Source organism: Coregonus clupeaformis, chromosome 9, assembly GCF_020615455.1.
Source record: "Coregonus clupeaformis isolate EN_2021a chromosome 9, ASM2061545v1, whole genome shotgun sequence".
NCBI classification, from domain to species: Eukaryota; Metazoa; Chordata; class Actinopteri; order Salmoniformes; family Salmonidae; genus Coregonus; species Coregonus clupeaformis.
In genome coordinates, this window is record NC_059200.1 from 9,591,577 (window position 1) to 9,612,526 (window position 20,950).

General features: G+C 41.7%; 1 protein-coding gene across 2 annotated transcripts in view; it reads left to right on the forward strand.

Annotated features, from left to right (window-relative positions):
- LOC121573712 (connector enhancer of kinase suppressor of ras 2) overlaps positions 1-20,950 on the forward strand; it is a 79,086-nt gene that overhangs the window by 53,643 nt on the left and 4,493 nt on the right. For both annotated transcript variants that reach the window (XM_041885892.1, XM_041885891.1), the window contains 4 exons: positions 1,337-1,410; positions 1,956-2,027; positions 18,978-19,048; positions 19,258-19,358. In XM_041885892.1, coding sequence (XP_041741826.1) covers positions 1,337-1,410; positions 1,956-2,027; positions 18,978-19,048; positions 19,258-19,358 — 318 coding nt within the window. The remainder of the gene's footprint in view (positions 1-1,336; positions 1,411-1,955; positions 2,028-18,977; positions 19,049-19,257; positions 19,359-20,950) is intronic.

Below are 20,950 nucleotides of genomic sequence, written 5' to 3' on the forward strand. Positions count from 1 at the left end.
TTATTTGTCCCACTATTGTTTGTGGAGATATGCTCTGATGAAGGTCGACTGACCGAAAGCTCAGCTATATTACACTACATTTGCATATGACTGGAAGTGTGCAGAGATTTTTTCCAGTTTCTCCAGTTTTGCCTTTTGCCTCCAGCACCTTCACAAATCAGCTTTGGGTGTGCAGTAGATTCTGCCTATTTTCTACAGGTTATTGTCTCCCAGTGTCTGTTGGAAAGCAGACTGAACCAGGCTTTTCTCTAGGATTTTGCCTGTGCTTAGCTCTATTCCGTTTTTTTTATCCTAAAAACTCCCTAGTCCTTGCCAATGACAAGTATACCCATAACATGAAGAGTGGTACTCAGTGTTGTGTTGGATTTGCCCCAAAGATAACGCTTTGTATTCAGGACATAAAGTTCATTTCTTTGTCAAATGTTTTGCACTTTTACTTTAGTGCCTTACTGCAAACAGGATGCATTTTTTGGAATATTTGTATTCTGTACAGGCTTCACTATGTCATTTAGGTTAGAACTGTGAAGTAACTACAATGTTGTTGATCCATCCTTAGTTTTCTCCTATCACAGCCATTAAACTCTGTTACTGTTTTAAAGTCACTATTGGCCTCATGGTGAAATCATGAGTTAGGAAGGACACCTGTATCTTTGTAGTGACTGGGTGTATTGATACACCATCCAACGTGTAATTAATAACTTCATCATGCTCAAAGGGATATTCAGTGTCTGCTTTTTTTTTTTTTTACCCATCTAGCAATAGGTGCCCTACTTTGCCAGGCATTGGAAAACCTCCCTGGTCTTTGTAGTGGAATCTGTTTGAAATTCATTGCTCGACTGAGGGACCATACAGATAATTGTGTAGGGTACAGAGATAAGGTAGTCATTAAAAAATAATGTTAAACACTATTATTGCACACAGAGTGAGTCCATGCAACGTATTATGTGACTTATTAAGCACATATTTACTCCTGAACTTATTTAGGCTTGCCATAACAAAAGGGTTGAATACTTATTGACTCAAGACATTTCAGCTTTGCATTTTTAATTTATTTGTAAACATTTCTAAAAACATAATTCCACTTTGATATTATGGGGTATTGTGTGTAGGTCAGTGACACAAAATCTCAATTTAATCCATTATAAATTCAGGATGTAACACAACAAAATGTGGGAAAAGTCAAGGGGTGTGATAACTTTTTGAAGGCACTGTATGTTGCAGTGACATGTAGTGTACAGCATATTCCAGTACGTCTGATATACTTAATAAGATGTGTCATCTCTGCAGACATATGGTCATGTATTGCTTCTTATGTCCCTTACCTCTCCTTTCCTAGGACGAGAAGGCTGAAGGTTTCATCAGCCTACCTGAGTTCCGAATAGATCGAGCTATTGAATGCAGAAGGAAACAGTGAGGGTTTTTGTGATTAATGTTTTATTTTGTCTCTCAAACTGTTAGTGAACCTGGGGATTTAAAAGAAAACACAAAGCCTAAATGAAACACAGAGACAAGCACATCATACATTATTGCCAGCACGAGTGCTTCTGTTTGGCTTCAAAGGGACAACACAGAAACAGATGATGCTGTTGCGTGGCATGATTATTTTATTTTCATAAGAGCTTTAAATAGCTGTGGCACAAAGTAGTAGAAGTAATAGGTGTCTGTTTCCACCTGAGAAGCTGACTGGGTCATGTAGGGATCAAAGTGGGGTCAACATGCCAGCCAGCCAGGCCTCGTGTCCACTGTTACAGAACCGCTGGGCTCTGGGGACTACAGCAGTGATAAGCAGATCACATATACAGTACACTTACTTGGCCATTACCAAATCGCATTGTACCACGTGGTCTGGATCTCAGGCTAACAGAATGGAATCATGCAGAATTGAGATGTTTAAGCATCAGATGAACTAAAACATTACACAGACTAAATGGATGTTGTTTCTGCTTCTGCTACAGTGCCTTCAAAGCCTGCCATCCCAAAATCAAGAGTTTCTTTTTCGCCACAGACTGTTTGGAGGAGATGAACAGGTAAGAACACGGGCCTCGTGTAGCTCAGTTGGTAGAGCATGGCGCTTGCAACGCCAGGGTTGTGGGTTCGATTCCCACGGGGGGCCAGTATGAAAAAAAAAAATGCCCTCACTAACTCTAAGTCGCTCTGGATAAGAGCATCTGCTAAATGACTAAAATATAAATGTAAGACAATTTTTTCTAACATTACTACCAGTGCTATGATGGTAGGGTTAGTTAGTGTGCTTATTTAATAGAATGCTCTCTTGGTTGCAACAGAATGTACAGTAGGTAAACAGCTTATTATCTAAGGCCTATTATCCGTTTCAGAGCATTCACAGATGGAGCTGTGGCATTGTTCTCCGTTCATTCTCAAACAGGAGGAATAAGAAAATATACTTTAGATGTCTGTAGTGTTCTACTGAGATGTTATTTTTCTTTGTTTTCTACTGAGCAGGATGTATCTTGTTTCAAGGAGCCCTCTGGGTCATCAGCTACTGCTTTGTTAATCAGAAACAGTTTAATCTTTCCCTTGTGTTGTGACTGATTCACTTGTTATCATCTCTGGCTCTTTGCTTTGCAATTATGTGGCAGTGTTGATCACAAATTCCCTTTATTGATTGAGTAGCATTAGCAAAAGAAAGGATGTGAGAGGATTCAGAGACTGCATATCATGCCATCGATATACATTATTTTCTTCAATGCAGACTGTTAAAGGTCCAATGCAGCCGTTTTTATCTCAATATCAAAAAAGTTCTGGGTAACAATTAAGTACCTTAAAATGGTCAAAAATAAACAAAAAAGCTTATTAGAGAAGAGCAATTTCTCAAGCAAGAATTTGACTAGGACTGTCTGGGAGTGGACTGAGTGGGGAGGGGAAAACTGAGAGGTTTGGAACACTCTTTCTTATTGGTCTATTAACTAATTTACCATCACCAGGCAGGCCAAAACTTCATCCCACCAAAACAGGCTGAAACTTTTCAAACAGCTCTTACAATAAAAGGGCATTATCATAATTTTCATAATGTCACAGTATTATTCCAACCTCATAGCGTGGAAATATATATAAAACACAGGAAAATCATGTTTTTAACTGGACTGGGCCTTTAATTATGTGCAACATACAGGGCTGGCGTTATGGGCGGGCCTTAGGGGGCCTGACCCGCCCTACCGTACCTCCTTGCCGTCCAAATAAAATATTGAAATATTGATCATGTATTTGACCGAGACGCACACCAACAGAAAGACGCATCAATCTCAGTTAAAGAATCAGAGCGAGCGAAACAGCGCCCCTCTGTCTCAGTATGGGTAGACCATGTATCTGATGCTGTCTGGACCAATGGAGTATGGCATGTCATACTATTTCTGGCCAGACAGCATCAGAACATGGTCTACCCATACTGAGACACATGGTTACATATAGAGGGGCGCTGTTTCACTCACTCGGGTGCTTTCTCCAGTGATATAGTTTCAGCAGAGAGGAATAGGCGAGCAAGAGGGCTCTCTCGCCAAAATCTGTTCAGTATAAGCCCAATGCGTTTCTATGGGAATAATATGCAGACCTAAACTTGTCGCCTGCCTTCCTGCCTTTGGGAGAAAGACTATGGAGCCAGATAACTGCTAAAAGGTTGAATGTATGTATCTGTGACGAGGTGTGAATGAAGGAGTCAGGCGCAGGAGGTTAAATACCGAAGTCCAGAGTTTAATCCGTTTACATAAATCAAACGCCCAAAGCGTCAAATGAAACTATTACAAGGGAAAACATCCACCTTGGCATAAACACAGTGAATAGTAGCTCAACCGAGCTACACGCTCTCACAACAACCACTCACAAAGACAAGGGGAACAGAGGGAACACTTATACACATACTAATTAGGGGAATGAGCACCAGGTGTGTGTGATTGACAAGACATGACAAGTGGAGTGATGAGAATGGGATCGGCAGTAGCTAGTACTCCGGTAACGACGAATGCCGAAGCCTGCCCGAACCAGGAGGGGGGGCAGCCTCGGCGGAAGTCGTGACAGTATCGTTAGGATCATAAGAAAATCCATATGTAAATTGTTAGGATTGTAAGAAAAGCCATGCGTGAAACATGAACATAAACGTGAAATTTCATCTGAACATATAAACACCATGTTACGATTATGGACTAACATTTTAGGCTTCAACAAATCCTGTGTTGCAATTCTGACCTACAATAATACTTTTCAGAGTTTTGGCAGTTTCATCTCACCAACAAAAAAAACGTACACCAAACAGCCTGTGAGGAGTGCTACGCGAACAAGCGTAACACAGTATAAAAAAAACGGAAGTCAGGGAAACCGGAAAGAGGTATCCTGCACGTTTTCAAGTTAAAAGTCTCCATTCTCTATTACTCGTCAGTTGAGTTTACTTCACATTTAGGTAGCTAATGTAATGTAATGGATCTGTTTGCAAGCTGAAGTCTAAATAGCACTAGCTGTATTATGCCTACAACAGTGAAGTTTCAGTCCGCTAGGTGTATCTCTACAGCATGGGCATATCTCTGGGTGATGTGGACATCCCCATGCATGCACCTTATCAAAAATATGACTAATTCAATATTGCACCACCCCATTCTCTGGGCTCTGTCTGCAATCATAACCAGTAGTATATACCAGGAATAATGAAACAGAATAATAGATGTTTGGTGAATCTATGAATTATGTATGACCACTGTAGTCTTTTTTTATAGAATATTTTGAAATGTATTTCATCACTCAAAATCTTGCCAAAGTATATTCTGTAGGAGGGGTTAATATGAATTTAAAGTAATTTGACAAGATTTATATCAATCGGGTCATGAACATATGGACTTTGAAATGAACAAGGGAGAGGTTAAACGTAGGCCAAGTCTGGCATTAGCTTATTACCACACTTTACAATAACTCTGTTGCAGTGATCTTAGGTAGTCTCCATATAGGCTATTCCCTCCATCGCGACACTGCTGCCCAGTTGAAGAGTTTGTGATCTCCATGCAGCACCACAACACCATGCGCCTTCGGAAAAGCACCCCTCAGCCTCAGAAGATACCCTTCTGGAGGCATGCAGCCATAGAGTCATTATATATGGGGGAGGCAGGTAGCTTAGTGGTTAAGAGCGTTGTGCCAGTAACCGAAAGGTCCTTGGTTCTAATCCCCGAGCCGACTAGGTGAAAAATCTGTCGATGTGCCCTTGAGCAAGGCACTTAACCCTAATTGCTCATGTAAGTCACTCTGGATAAGAGCGTCTGCTAAATGACAAAAAAAAAAAAGAATTTGGCTAGTATTTGCCTACTAGCCAAATAAAGCGCAGAGCATGCAACTCATCAATCCAACATATTTGAACATTTAATGAATCCTTCATTCAGTTCAGTCAGTATGTCATCCATTCTGTAATTTGTCTGAGTTGCAATGGGAACTAAATCAAAGAGAATAGAACAGTCTTATCCATTTGTTTATTGAAATCCATATGTGTATTCAAAATTATCTAAGTTCTTTAGCCTATCACTTTAATAATTCAATGTTTAATTTAGGCCTATCCAAATAAAAAGAATAGGCCAGTAACTTGTAGGAATTGCAATTTAGGCTATCATTTTGGGTACTGGTGTCTTGCAAAATAATTTTAGAATTCTATTTGTGTTTTATAACTGTTTTTATTATAGGCCTCCCCTTAAAAAGAAACCGTAGCTCACAGGCCTCAATAGTTGAAGAAGCACGTGCAGTGGCTGATAGGGAAAACAGATCTGGCAATAAGAATAGGCTATAGATAGTCTTGACCATTTGGGAACCCTTGGCTATTTAGCTCAGGACAGGTTATAGCCAATAATTGATCAATATTTTGTTTTGTCTCATTTATTGACATGGACATAGCCTCTGCATGATGGGGTTGTGCAATGCAAATGGCCATAACAAGCCTACATACAGAGTGTAATTCGCAAATACAACAATCAAAATGCCTAATATAAGGCCTACAGTCCGTGCTCCCAAATACTGGAAAAAGTGTGATTCATTAGGTTACGTGATCACCACAGTAGCCCCATGCGGCTATACAAATAAATTAGGCAATTATATGGCCATTAAATAACACACAAAAGCATGGCATATTTAGATAGTGGAAAAGGCCTAGCCTAAATCATATTTATTTTCTATTTTGCAGCTCAGGCGGTTATTCTAGACAAGGCTCTTCTGTGTCTTTAGTATCATTATTTTTTGTTAGTATCATTCTCACACAAGTCATTTGCTGAAAGCCCAAGCCTATACTACGCCATGTACTGGTATAACGTCGTTATCGAATGCCAAAAAAAAAAAAACTTGGAAATGAAACCGGAAGCTGCAAAGCAACTCTAACGTCTGGGCTAGAGTTGCTTGATTGACTAGCTAACTTCGACTAGCTACGTTCGGTTTATGTCCTTTGCAGATGCCACATTCCTGACAAAAGTTTGTACTACAAAAAAGATCTGTAGCCGAGTAAAGGGAGACGTAAAGTAAGAATTGAACGTGTAAATGTTCATTCATAGTCATAACGTAGGGGTTGTACGTTTACAGATCTAATTTAACGGTTATGTTTTATGTTTCACGCACGGCTTTTCTTACGATCCTAACAATTTACGTACGTTCAACCTTCTGGCAGCTATTTGGCTCCATAAAAGACTCCCATTGTAAGGGCGGAGACATGAGCATCTCGTCATTATATACAGATCTCTGGTTTCAGCCTCTTGCGAATTAGAAAGGAAAGTTGGCGGGTGCATAGTGCACTGTTAGGATGCTGGATTGCCCTAATGGTTTCGCCAAAATTATATAATTACTCCTGTCTCACCAGGGAGCATGACTTAGTCACAGAGGATCATTAGCTTCTTTAAAATGTTTTGCTGTGGATTGTTTCAAATCACAAGTGTGTTTGGGAAGCCCGCGATTTGGGTAGTGCGCGTGGCAATAGGTCTAGCTGATTGAGTTGCGGCTGTCAGTCAAAAGCGTCTAAAATATGTGTGAAGATAATGTGTCTTTAGTATAACTTTAAATGTTGCATCAAGAAAGGGAGGGGGTGTGGCGAAGATATCGTGCATGCATATGTAGGAAAGTGCCCATTTGGCAATGTCTTATTTTGGATTGTTTTAACTTACACCACTCATTTTTTCTTTGCCTCACACAAGTCAACAGTCAATTTTTTTAACATCCATTGCGAATGATAGTTCCTCAGTATTTAAAAAATCCTGGCCTCAATAATCACCAAGCCTCGTGTGAAAGAGCAAAATATCATGATCTGATGATCCCATATATCCAGTGCAAACGTCATAAAAAACAGCTTTCTGTCCTGAGCTCACTGGCACAGGAAGATTTAAGGGCCCGGAATAGGCTAGTTGATACACTGTTTCAAGTTCGTTAAAGACAGCTTCAGGCTGGACCCTGTGATGATTTGATACAATGTTGAACTTCACTAGCAATAGCTCAAGTGAAGACAGATAGAAAGGGAGGCAGACAGGCAGAGAAGAGAGATGAATGTGATTGAAAGAACCAGAATTTTCATCTGGATATTTTCTACCGTTTTTATTTGTCGGCTTTAGGTCTATGTATTTTACTTAGTTGATGATGGAAGTTATAGGCCTACTCAGTGGCGATGTTAGCATGTAAATGTTGGTGGGGCAAACATTATTATTTAATTTTTTTATGCATGCCAGCAAAGCCAGTACACAACACAACACTAAACAATACATTAATTGCACTATAATGGTGACAAACGGTGCCCACAAACTGTTAGTCACCATTCAGCCTCATTTACTGTCTTTTTTAAAAACATAGCTGAAATGGCTGACTTCCTTAAACAAATGTGATTTCTACTGACAATTGAGATGTACAAACTATGGCATAATGGAACAACGAGCGGATAAGAGGCAAATCTTAATTTCAATGAAGACATTAATGAGCGAGCTAGGACGGAGGTAGTCAATATAACTATTTGTTCAGCACTTTGAAATGTACAGCGACAGAATTCAGAACATGGGCCGTTCTTACAGTATTCTCCCTGTACACCATGTCAGAACAGTAGGATAAATAAAGGGGGCATATAAGCAGAAAATGAAAGCTCTTACAATATTCGATTACATTTCTCTAAAACAGGCTATAGGCTACATGTGCACCATCAAGTCAGCACAGTAGGCTAAGTTATGAGGGAGGAAAGGGACCTAATTATTAGGGTGAGGCACATGGGCTACTAACAGCTTACTACACAACATACACTTAGTATTACTTTCTTAGCTACAGTATACATATCTCCCTGGCATATTACTAATTTATGCAGCAGCATACATTTGGACTCACCTTGTTGTGCTGTGCTCACTTGAACAGGAAAGTGGCGCGGCGGTCATTCTTGTGGGGCTCTAGAAAGAGGCCCGAAATCCCGACTTGGAATGCCGAGTTGGATGACCGTTCAAAATTATTTTCTGTATTTTCCCAGTCGGAGTTACAGTGGGGAAAAAAAGTATTTAGTCAGCCACCAATTGTGCAAGTTCTCCCACTTAAAAAGATGAGAGAGGCCTGTAATTTTCATCATAGGTACACGTCAACTATGACAGACAAAATGAGAAAAGAAAATCACATTGTAGGATTTTTAATGAATTTATTTGCAAATTATGTTGGAAAATAAGTATTTGGTCAATAACAAAAGTTTCTCAATACTTTGTTATATACCCTTTGTTGGCAATGACACAGGTCAAACGTTTTCTGTAAGTCTTCACAAGGTTTTCACACACTGTTGCTGGTATTTTGGCCCATTCCTCCATGCAGATATCCTCTAGAGCAGTGATGTTTTGGGGCTGTCGCTGGGCAACACAGACTTTCAACTCCCTCCAAAGATTTTCTATGGGGTTGAGATCTGGAGACTGGCTAGGCCACTCCAGGACCTTGAAATGCTTCTTACGAAGCCACTCCTTCGTTGCCCGGGCAGTGTGTTTGGGATCATTGTCATGCTGAAAGACCCAGCCACGTTTCATCTTCAATGCCCTTGCTGATGGAAGGAGGTTTTCACTCAAAATCTCACGATACATGGCCCCATTCATTCTTTCCTTTACACGGATCAGTCGTCCTGGTCCCTTTGCAGAAAAACAGCCCCAAAGCATGATGTTTCCACCCCCATGCTTCACAGTAGGTATGGTGTTCTTTGGATGCAACTCAGCATTCTTTGTCCTCCAAACACGACGAGTTGAGTTTTTACCAGAAAGTTATATTTTGGTTTCATCTGACCATATGACATTCTCCCAATCCTCTTCTGGATCATCCAAATGCATTCTAGCCAACTTCAGACAGGCCTGGACATGTACTGGCTTAAGCAGGGGGACACGTCTGGCACTGCAGGATTTGAGTCCCTGGTGGCGTAGTGTGTTACTGATGGTAGGCTTTGTTACTTTGGTCCCAGCTCTCTGCAGGTCATTCACTAGGTCCCCCCGTGTGGTTCTGGGATTTTTGCTCACCGTTCTTGTGATCATTTTGACCCCACGGGGTGAGATCTTGCGTGGAGCCCCAGATCGAGGGAGATTATCAGTGGTCTTGTATGTCTTCCATTTCCTAATAATTGCTCCCACAGTTGATTTCTTCAAACCAAGCTGCTTACCTATTGCAGATTCAGTCTTCCCAGCCTGGTGCAGGTCTACAATTTTGTTTCTGGTGTCCTTTGACAGCTCTTTGGTCTTGGCCATAGTGGAGTTTGGAGTGTGACTGAGGTTGTGGACAGGTGTCTTTTATACTGATAACAAGTTCAAACAGATGCCATTAATACAGGTAACGAGTGGAGGACAGAGGAGCCTCTTAAAGAAGAAGTTACAGGTTTGTGAGAGCCAGAAATATTGCTTGTTTGTAGGTGACCAAATACTTATTTTCCACCATAATTTGCAAATAAATTCATAAAAAATCCTACAATGTGATTTTCTGGATTTTTTTTCCTCAATTTGTCTGTCATAGTTGACGTGTACCTATGATGAAAATTACAGGCCTCTCTCTTCTTTTTAAGTGGGAGAACTTGCACAATTGGTGGCTGACTAAATACTTTTTTTCCCCACTGTAGTTCTATCCGAGTTCCCAGTTGTCTTGAACTCACTGAAGTATGAGATTTCTCAGTTCCGAGTTTCTAGTTGTTTTGAACGCAGCAGAGGTCATGCTGGATTGACAGCATGGCCAATGTATTCAACCTTTTCTGGCCCATGGCGTTACCCCCTTTTTCGATTTTTTTTAGGGGGTAGATCAGCTTTAATATTGCAGATAGATTGTAACTTCCATCAATGTAATTGTCTGCATCACTTCCAATCCCCCATATGTTTTTTTCCTCGCAAATATATATATATATATATATACAGTGCCTTGCAAAAGTATTCATCCCCCTTGACGTTTTTCCTATTTTGTTGCATTACAACCTGTAATTTAAATTGATTTTTATTTGGATTTCATGTAATGGACATACACAAAATAGTCCAAATTGGTGAAGTGAAATAAAAAAAATTACTTGTTTAAAAAAATTCTAAAAAATAAATAACGGAAAAGTGGTGCCTGCATATGTATTCACCCCTTTTGCTATGAAGCCCCTAAATAAGATCTGGTGCAACCAATTACCTTCAGGAGTCACATAATTAATTTAATAAAGTCCACCTGTGTGCAATCTAAGTGTCATATGATCTGTCACATGATCTCAGTATATATACACACCTGTTCTGAAAGGCCCCAGAGTCTGCAACACCATTAAGCAAGGGGCACCACCAAGCAAACGGCACCATGAAGACCAAGGAGCTCTCCAAACAGGTCAGGGATAAAGTTGTGGAGAAGTACAGATCAGGGTTGGGTTATAAAAAAAATATCTGAAACGTTGAACATCCCACGGAACACCATTAAATCAATTTTTTTTAATGGAAAGAATATGGCACCACAACAAACCTGCCAAGAGAGGGTCGCCCACCAAAACTCACGGACCAGGCAAGGAGGGCATTAATCAGAGCGGTAACAAAGAGACCAAAGATAACCCTGAAGGAGCTGCAAAGCTCCACAGCGGAGATTGGAGTATCTGTCCATAGGACCACTTTAAGCCATACACTCCACAGAGCTGGGCTTTACGGAAGAGTGGCCAGAAAAAAGCCATTGCTTAAAGAAAAAAATAAGCAAACACGTTTTGTGTTCGCCAAAAGGCATATGGGAGACTCCCCAAACATATGGAAGAAGGTACTCTGGTCAGATGAAACTAAAATTGAGCTTTTTGGCCATCAAGGAAAATGCTATGTCTGGCACAAACCCAACACCTCTCATCACCCAGAGAACACCATCCCCACAGTGAAGCATGGTGGTGGCAGCATGTTTTTCATCGGCAGGGACTGGGAAACTGGTCAGAATTGAAGGAATGATGGATGGCGCTAAATACAGGGAAATTCTTGAGGGAAACCTGTTTCACTCTTCCAGAGATTTGAGACCGGGACGGTGGTTCACTTTCCAGCAGGACAATGATCCTAAGCATACTGCTAAAGCAACACTCAAGTGGTTTAAGGGGAAACATTTAAATGTCTTGGAATGGCCTAGTCAAACCCCAGACCTCAATCCAATTGAGAATCTGTGGTATGACTTAAAGATTGCTGAACACCTGCGGAACCCATCCAACTTGAAGGAGCTGGAGCAGTTTTGCCTTGAAGAATGGGAAAACATCCCAGTGGCTAGATGTGCCAAGCTTATAGAGACATACCCCAAGAGACTTGCAGCTGTAATTGCTGCAAAAGGTGGCTCTACAAAGTATTGACTTTGGGGGGCTGAATAGTTATGCACGCTCAGGTAATTTTTTTTGGTCTTATTTCTTGTTTGTTTCACCCCCAAAAATATTTTGCATCTTCAAAGTGGTAGGCATGTTGTGTAAATCAAATGATACAAACCCCCAAAAAATCAATTTTATTTCCAGGTGGTAAGGCAACAAAATAGGAAAAATGCCAAGGGGGTGAATACTTTCGCAATCCACTGTACAATAGCCACAGTAGCTACAGTGGGGAAAAAAAGTATTTAGTCAGCCACCAATTGTGCAAGTTCTCCCACTTAAAAAGATGAGAGAGGCCTGTAATTTTCATCATAGGTACACGTCAACTATGACAGACAAATTGAGAAAAAATTATCCAGAAAATCACTTTGTAGGATTTTTAATGAATTTATTTGCAAATTATGGTGGAAAATAAGTATTTGGTCACCTACAAACAAGCAAGATTTCTGGCTCTCACAGACCTGTAACTTCTTCTTTAAGAGGCTCCTCTGTCCTCCACTCTATACCTGTATTAATGGCACCTGTTTGAACTTGTTATCAGTATAAAAGACACCTGTCCACAACCTCAAACAGTCACACTCCACACTCCACTATGGCCAAGACCAAAGAGCTGTCAAAGGACACCAGAAACAAAATTGTAGATCTGCACCAGGCTGGGAAGACTGAATCTGCAATAGGTAAGCAGCTTGGTTTGAAGAAATCAACTGTGGGAGCAATTATTAGGAAATGGAAGACATACAAGACCACTGATAATCTCCCTCGATCTGGGGCTCCACGCAAGATCTCACCCCCGTGGGGTCAAAATGATCACAAGAACAGTGAGCAAAAATCCCAGAACCACACGGGGGATCTAGTGAATGACCTGCAGAGAGCTGGGACCAAAGTAACAAAGCCTACCATCAGTAACACACTACGCCGCCAGGGACTCAAATCCTGCAGTGCCAGACGTGTCCCCCTGCTTAAGCCAGTACATGTCCAGGCCCGTCTGAAGTTTGCTAGAGTGTATTTGGATGATCCAGAAGAGGATTGGGAGAATGTCATATGGTCAGATGAAACCAAAATAGAACTTTTTGGTAAAAACTCAACTCGTCATGTTTGGAGGACAAAGAATGCTGAGTTGCATCCAAAGAACACCATACCTACTGTGAAGCATGGGGGTGGAAACATCATGCTTTGGGGCTGTTTTTATGCAAAGGGACCAGGACGACTGATCCGTGTAAAGGAAAGAATGAATGGGGCCATGTATCGTGAGATTTTGAGTGAAAACCTCCTTCCATCAGCAAGGGCATTGAAGATGAAACGTGGCTGGGTCTTTCAGCATGACAATGATCCCAAACACACCGCCCGGGCAACGAAGGAGTGGCTTCGTAAGAAGCATTTCTAGGTCCTGGAGTGGCCTAGCCAGTCTCCAGATCTCAACCCCATATATAATCTTTGGAGGGAGTTGAAAGTCTGTGTTGCCCAGTGACAGCCCCAAAACATCACTGCTCTAGAGGAGATCTGCATGGAGGAATGGGCCAAAATACCTGCAACAGTGTGTGAAAACCTTGTGAAGACTTACAGAAAACGTTTGACCTGTGTCATTGCCAACAAATGGTATATAACAAAGTATTGAGAAACTTTTGTTATTGACCAAATACTTATTTTCCACCATAATTTGCAAATAAATTCATTAAAAATCCTACAATGTGATTTTCTGGAATTATTTTTCTCATTTTGTCTGTCATAGTTGACGTGTACCTATGATGAAAATTACAGGCCTCTCTCATCTTTTTAAGTGGGAGAACTTGCACAATTGGTGGCTGACTAAATACTTTTTTCCCCCACTGTACATCAGCTGTAGCTGTAGTGGAGCGGGTCGAGAACTTCAATCTACATCGGTATCTACATCACTAAGGACCTATCATGGTCCACACACCCACACAGTCGTGAGGAGGGCACAACAACGCCTCTTCCCCCTCAGGAGGTTGAAAATATTTGGCATGGGCCCTCAGATCCTCAAAAAGTTCCATCCAGGACCTCTTTACTAGGCAGTGTCAGAGGAAGGCCCTAAAAATTGTCAAAGACTCCAGCCACCCAAGTCATAGACTGTTCTCTCTGCTACCGCACAGCAAGTGGTACCGGAGCGCCAAGTTTGGGGCCAAAAGGCTCCTGAACAGCTTCTAACCCCAACCCATAGGACTGGTGAACAGTTAATCAAATTGCTACCCAGACTATTTGCATTGACCCCCTTTTTTTTGCACTGACTCTTTTGCACTTGCTCTATCTGGTTGTAAGGCAACAAAATAGGGAAAATGTCAAGGGGGGTGAAAACTTTCGCAAGCCACTGTATATATACACTGTGATGTCACGAGAGGCTGTGTCCTGGAGGGACGTTACATCCCCCTGAGGTGGCTGCAAACCCAGACAGCTATGGCTCCATCTGCTGGTATGGTCGGGAACTCCACCCCTCTATGGCCAATCTTCCCACGCAGCTGAAACAAATGAGGAGCTGATGAGCTGAAGGTTTGGGAAGGGAAGAGACACAGTCTCCAACCTGGGCTCTCTGGAGGACAAGAGTGCTGCACGTCCACTTCCAGGAGGAATATAAGGATTTGGAGATACTTACCTTTGGGGAAATACTCACCTTTGGATATATGCACCTGTGGAAATACGTGTGGGACATTTGGAAGGACGTTTTGCTGGGTTGGCCACTAGCTGCAACGTGGAATACAGTAAGACTGGGGAAAAGTTATTTGAGCGAGTGAGAGTTATGATTTTGGATGTGGAAGAGACATCCCTGAACTGTTAACCCTTAAAGAGCCACAAGAGAACAGAATTGTGTTATACTTTCGTTAGTTTCCCAAGACCTTTAATAAAATCCTTGTTTTGATTGAACCTGGTCTCCTTGCACTACTTGAGCAATCCCGCTGAAAGCTGTGTAGCCTCTCGTGACATCACAACACATATACATACAGTTGAAGTCGAAAGTTTACATACACTTAGGTTGGAGTCATTAAAACTTGTTTTTCAACCACTCCACAAATGTCTTGTTAACAAACTATAGTTTTGGCAAGTAGGTTAGGACATCTACTTTGTTGCGTGACACAAGTAATTTTTCCAACAATTGTTTACAGACAGATTATTTCACTTATAATTCACTGTATCACAATTCCAGTGGGTCAGAAGTTTACATACACTAAGTTGACTGTGCCTTTATACAGCTTGGAAAATTCCAGAAAATTATGTCATGGCTTTAGAAGCTTCTGACAGGCTAATTGACATCATTTGAGTCAATTGGAGGTGTATCTGTGGATGTATTTCAAGGCCTACCTTCAAACTCAGTGCCTCTTTGCTTGACATCATGGGAAAATCAAAAGAAATCAGCCAAAATTGTAGACCTCCACAAGTCTGGTTCATCTTTGGGAGCAATTTCCAAATACCTGAAGGTACCACGTTCATCTGTACAAACAATAGTACGCAAGTATAAAATGGACAGTGCCAAAACAAATGATCTAATAAGTCTCTTCGCAGCTAAATCTGCAGAGCTGGGAAGATTGTATCCCCCATATAAATAACATTCTATTGGTAGCAAGAATTTTATATAATAATTTAAATTGAAAAATTCTAAGTTTTGAATCAGTCGTCGTTTTTGCGCATCAGTTCATAAACACTATGCCATGGAATCGGTACGTCAAAAATCTCTTCCCAACTATTTTGCAATCTATATGGGATGGCTGTCAATCATTTGGTCCTTAAATGAAACTGGTATACTTTTTTATTTATCACAATTTTCTTTAACCAATTATGTTCTTTAATGCAGGGCCGACAGACAAGTTCCTTACTTTTTCCGATCTTGTCTCATCGCTGCAACTCCCCTACGGACTTGGCGAAGGTTGAGAGTCAAGCCGCACTGCTTCTTGACACACTGCTCGCTTAACCCGGAAGCCAGCCGTACCAATGTGTCGAAGGAAACACTGTCGAACTGACGACCGTAGTCAGCTTGCAGGCACCCGGCCCGCCACAAGGAGTCGCTAGAGCACGATGAGACAAGGACATCCCGGTCGGCCAAACCCTCCCCTAGCACGGATGACGCTGGACCAATTGTGCGCCGCCTCATGGGTCTCCCGGTCACAGCTGGCTGTGACACAGCCTGGGATCGAACCCGGGGCTGCAGTGGTGCCTTAGCACTCATTGCTGAATTTGCGATTTCCAACTTGTTGTGTAATGTTTATGTCCAATGGCCGATGAGCACCGATACGTATTATCTACAATTTATCTTCATATGACAAGGATTGAAAAGGATTTGCCAGTAGATTGCCGACTTGATGCATGATGATGACTGCTTGTCCAACTTGCTAGCTAAGATTTTGAAAGTATGATTGTTGACATGATCAGTCCTATCAAAACTACGGTAGATATAACGTGATTTGACGTCATTTTATCTGTGGCCAATGGCCTTGAGCCTTCTTGGATGGGCACTTCTAATGTAAGTCTACGGCAGCACCCAATGGGCTTTAATTAATCTACGGTGACGTAGTGTCCCCATGAGTGACAGAACACTGAGCCAATCACGGCGCAACTAGAGAACATTACCAACCCCTACACTCCGTATTTTCCGCTGGCTGCCCCACCACCACAGAAAGCATTGAGCTAGGCTGAAACACCTGCATTTTGGAGCTGCCTTACTCAAGAAACCAAAAAAGAGACCATGATTGTATGCGGCTTTATTAACTTTTTTTTTTTTTGGGCATTGATATGTGACACATATTAATGCCGAAATAACATGCAAAACAAAATAAAAATATGAATATATTTATATATATATACAGTGGGGAGAACAAGTATTTGATACACTGCCGATTTTGCAGGTTTTCCTACTTACAAAGCATGTAGAGGTCTGTAATTTTTATCATAGGTACACTTCAACTGTGAGAGACAGTTGTATGATTTTTAAGTAATTCATTTGCATTTTATTGCATGACATAAGTATTTGATACATCAGAAAAGCAGAACTTAATATTTGGTACAGAAACCTTTGTTTGCAATTACAGAGATAATATGTTTCCTGTAGGTCTTGACCAGGTTTGCACACACTGCAGCAGGGATTTTGGCCCACTCCTCCATACAGACCTTCTCCAGATCCTTCAGGTTTCGGGGCTGTCGCTGGGCAATACGGACTTTCAGCTCCCTCCAAAGATTTTCTATTGGGTTCAGGTCTGGAGACTGGCTAGGCCACTCCAGGACCTTGAGATGCTTCTTACGGAGCCACTCCTTAGTTGCCCTGGCTGTGTGTTTCGGGTCGTTGTCATGCTGGAAGACCGAGCCACGACCCATCTTCAATGCTCTTACTGAGGGAAGGAGGTTGTTGGCCAAGATCTCGAGATACACGGCCCCATCCATCCTCCCCTCAATACGGTGCAGTCGTCCTGTCCCCTTTGCAGAAAAGCATTCCCAAAAAATGATGTTTCCACCTCCATGCTTCACGGTTGGGATGGTGTTCTTGAGGTTGTACTCATCCTTCTTCTTCCTCCAAACACGGCGAGTGGAGTTTTGACCAAAAAGCTCTATTTTTGTCTCATCAGACCACATGACCTTCTCCCATTCCTCCTCTGGATCATCCAGATGGTCATTGGCAAACTTTTAGACGGGGCCTGGACATGCGCTGGCTTGAGCAGGGGGACCTTGCATGCGCTGCAGGATTTGAATCCATGACGGCGTAGTGTGTTACTAATGGTTTTCTTTGAGACTGTGGTCCCAGCTCTCTTCAGGTCATTGACCAGGTCCTGCCGTGTAGTTCTGGGCTGATCCCTCACCTTCCTCATGATCATTGATGCCCCACGAGGTGAGATCTTGCATGGAGCCCCAGACCGAGGGTGATTGACCGTCATCTTGAACTTCTTCCATTTTCTAATAATTGCGCCAACAGTTGTTGCCCTTCTCACCAAGCTGCTTGCCTATTGTCCTGTAGCCCATCCCAGCCTTGTGCAGGTCTACAATTTTATCCCTGATGTCCTTACACAGCTCTCTGGTCTTGGCCATTGTGGAGAGGTTGGAGTCTGTTTGATTGAGTGTGTGGACAGGTGTCTTTTATACAGGTAACGAGTTCAAACAGGTGCAGTTAATACAGGTAATGAGTGGAGAACAGGAGGGCTTCTTAAAGAAAAACTAACAGGTCTGTGAGAGCCGGAATTCTTAATGGTTGGTAGGTGATCAAATACTTATGTCATGCAATAAAATGCAAATTAATTACTTAAAAATCATACAATGTGATTTTCTGGATTTTTGTTTTAGATCTCTCACAGTTGAAGTGTACCTATGATAAAAATTACAGACCTCTACATGCTTTGTAAGTAGGAAAACCTGCAAAATCGGCAGTGTATCAAATACTTGTTCTCCCCACTGTATTTTTATAGCTAAACAGGTGGGGCTCAAAACAGATGGGGCTCTGCCCTGAATGATGCGTCGCCACTGGGCCTACTGCTGCATTGGCCCATAGGCCATCTCTGAGTTCTATGCTCTCATTTCTTTAGTCGCCAATGGTTCACAGTGTATCAATGTGTCTATGGCAGAGGCTAGTGCTCTCGCCATAGTTGGATTTTAACTTTGAGATTTTTATCATTTTAGGCCTACTTCAGATTTTTATGATTAATCGTGTGACAATGATTTTGAGAAACAAAAACGTTATTATTGAAATGAAACTGTTCCACGAAAATGTGCATATACAAATATAATATAATATATAATAAATAATAATATGCCATTTAGCAGACGCTTTTATCCAAAGCGACTTACAGTCATGTGTGCATACATTTTTACGTATGGGTGGTCCCGGGGATAGAACCCACTACCCTGGCGTTACAAGCGCCATGCTCTACCAATTGAGCTACAGAGGACCACCCAATAATCATAACTGGCACGCAGATCGGTAGAAATGGTAGGATAAATTGTAAGCTTCCCCAACCTTGAAACTCATGAGCTGCCTATGGTCTTTACTATTACACCCATTTAAAAAATGCACGCAAGTGCTTGCACACATAGGAGGTCCCGTGAAAAAATGGGCCCGCCTATGGAAATCAAAGGCCCCTCCAACTGATTCGTTCAGGCGGCGGGTCTGGCAACATAACACATTTCAAACTTCATACCACTCCCAGTATGGTATCAGTTAGTCAGTTAACCATCTCATGTTGTGTATCTGCACCCTGTCCTCTTGCCCATTTAGATGGATGAACCGGCTGGGGCTGGCGGCGATTGGCTACACACCTGACGATAAGGTTTCACGCCCTGATGAAGGTACGACAATCTGACTAGATGTTTAGTGACATCAGACAACATCCTGTTGTGATGTGTAAATCTAATGATTTTAGGACACTGACGTAAAATGTTACATAAGTGTATTAGATCAATACCTATTGTACTGTAGCGCAACACAGACCGTATTGGCATAGATGAGGTCACCCAAGCTGTTTATCTTATTGATGTTCAACTTTGATATGTTTCAGATTACTGGAGTGAGAGTGACCAGGATGAGATCGATGGTTCTATGACCCTGAAACAAGAGGGCATGTCATCACGCTGTGATACCTACCACCGCACCCCGTCTGTGAGTGCAGGCTTCTGGTCCACATTCTGGAACACACACACACACCAGTGGCGGTCGGTGCTATTTAAGATGAGGGAGGGCAACAACAAAAAAAATTAGGAGCATGGCCTTATTTCTATTATAGCATATTGGATGGGTGTCATTCATATTCCATTCACCCAGTTCAATGTAACATCGATAGGCTTAGGCTACTACATGATACTCTAATTTTCCCTATACCCATCATAAGGTTGCTACAACTAGCCTATGAAGGAAAGTTTACAATGTAGGTGCACACAGGTAGAGAGAAACATTTGAGGTGACAGACACTGACACATAGACAGACACATTCAGTACATCCTTGCACACTCTTGCCTGCATCTAGCTGATCTAGGGTGTAATCATTAGTCCAACAGTTGCAAACGAGAGTTTCTATTGGTCAAATTCAGGTATATTTATCCCCGTTTCGTTCCATTTGCTTCTGTTTAAGAAATGTTTTTCAACAGAATCGACAGAATGAATACACCCCTGATCACACGTAAACACAGTTCACTTTCATTACAGCCACATTGTATTCCTTCTCGTATCTATGCGCTCTCCCCCTCTCACCTTTTCCCTTCGTATGTGGACTTCAATGCACAACACATCAGCTGTATGTGACCAGGTGAAAAAACCTTTCCAAGCCAAACCATATCATAACCGCTACACACAGCCTACATGGTTGTCACCATATTAGCTAAAGTAACGTCATAATCAACATAGCTTATAGAACTAACGCGTTAGTATACCAGCTACAATCATGCAGTAACGTTACAGTGTATAGTCAGTAAGCAGTTACACCGGCGGGCCCCGGTGGCAATAAATTAGTAAAACCAAAAGCTTGCTTTGACTTGGAAGAGTTCCAGTGTTGTGTTGGATAGTAATAGCCAGCTAGCTAACATAGAATCCCTCTGTTTGAGCAGGGTATTTGAGTAGGCTAAACTAGCTAGCTGCATTTGCTAGTTAAGTAAGTGAAACTGAAAGTAAAAAAAAAAATGAAATCTCTCTTTCTCTTGCTTCTCTTTCATTTTTGAAGATTAATTTGTTAAAAACGGTTCAACTATTGTCTTTCTCTCTCCTTGATTAAACTACTCACCACATGTTATGCACTGCAGTGCTAGCTAGCTGTAGCTTATGCTTTCAGTACTAGATTAATTGTCTGATCCTTTGATTGGGTGGACACCATGTCAGTTCATGCTGCATGAGCTCTGATAGGTTGGAGGACGTCCTCTGGAAATTACTGGAAGGGGGTGAGAACCATGAGCCTCCTAGGTTTTGTATTGAGGTCAATATACCCAGAGGAGGACGGAAGCTAGCTGTCCTCCGGCTACACCATGGTACTACCTACAGGGTGCTGTTGAGGCTACTGCAGACCTTCATTGCAAAACAGTGTGTTTTAATCAATTTTTTGATGACGTGAATATATTTATTATAGTTTTATCTAAAAATGATAACTTTTTAAATGTTTAAAAACATTTTTTTTATTAAATTCACTGAGGAGGATTCCCCCCCTTCCTCCTCAGATGAGCCTCCACTGACACACACACTTATGCTTACACTCATACAATACATAA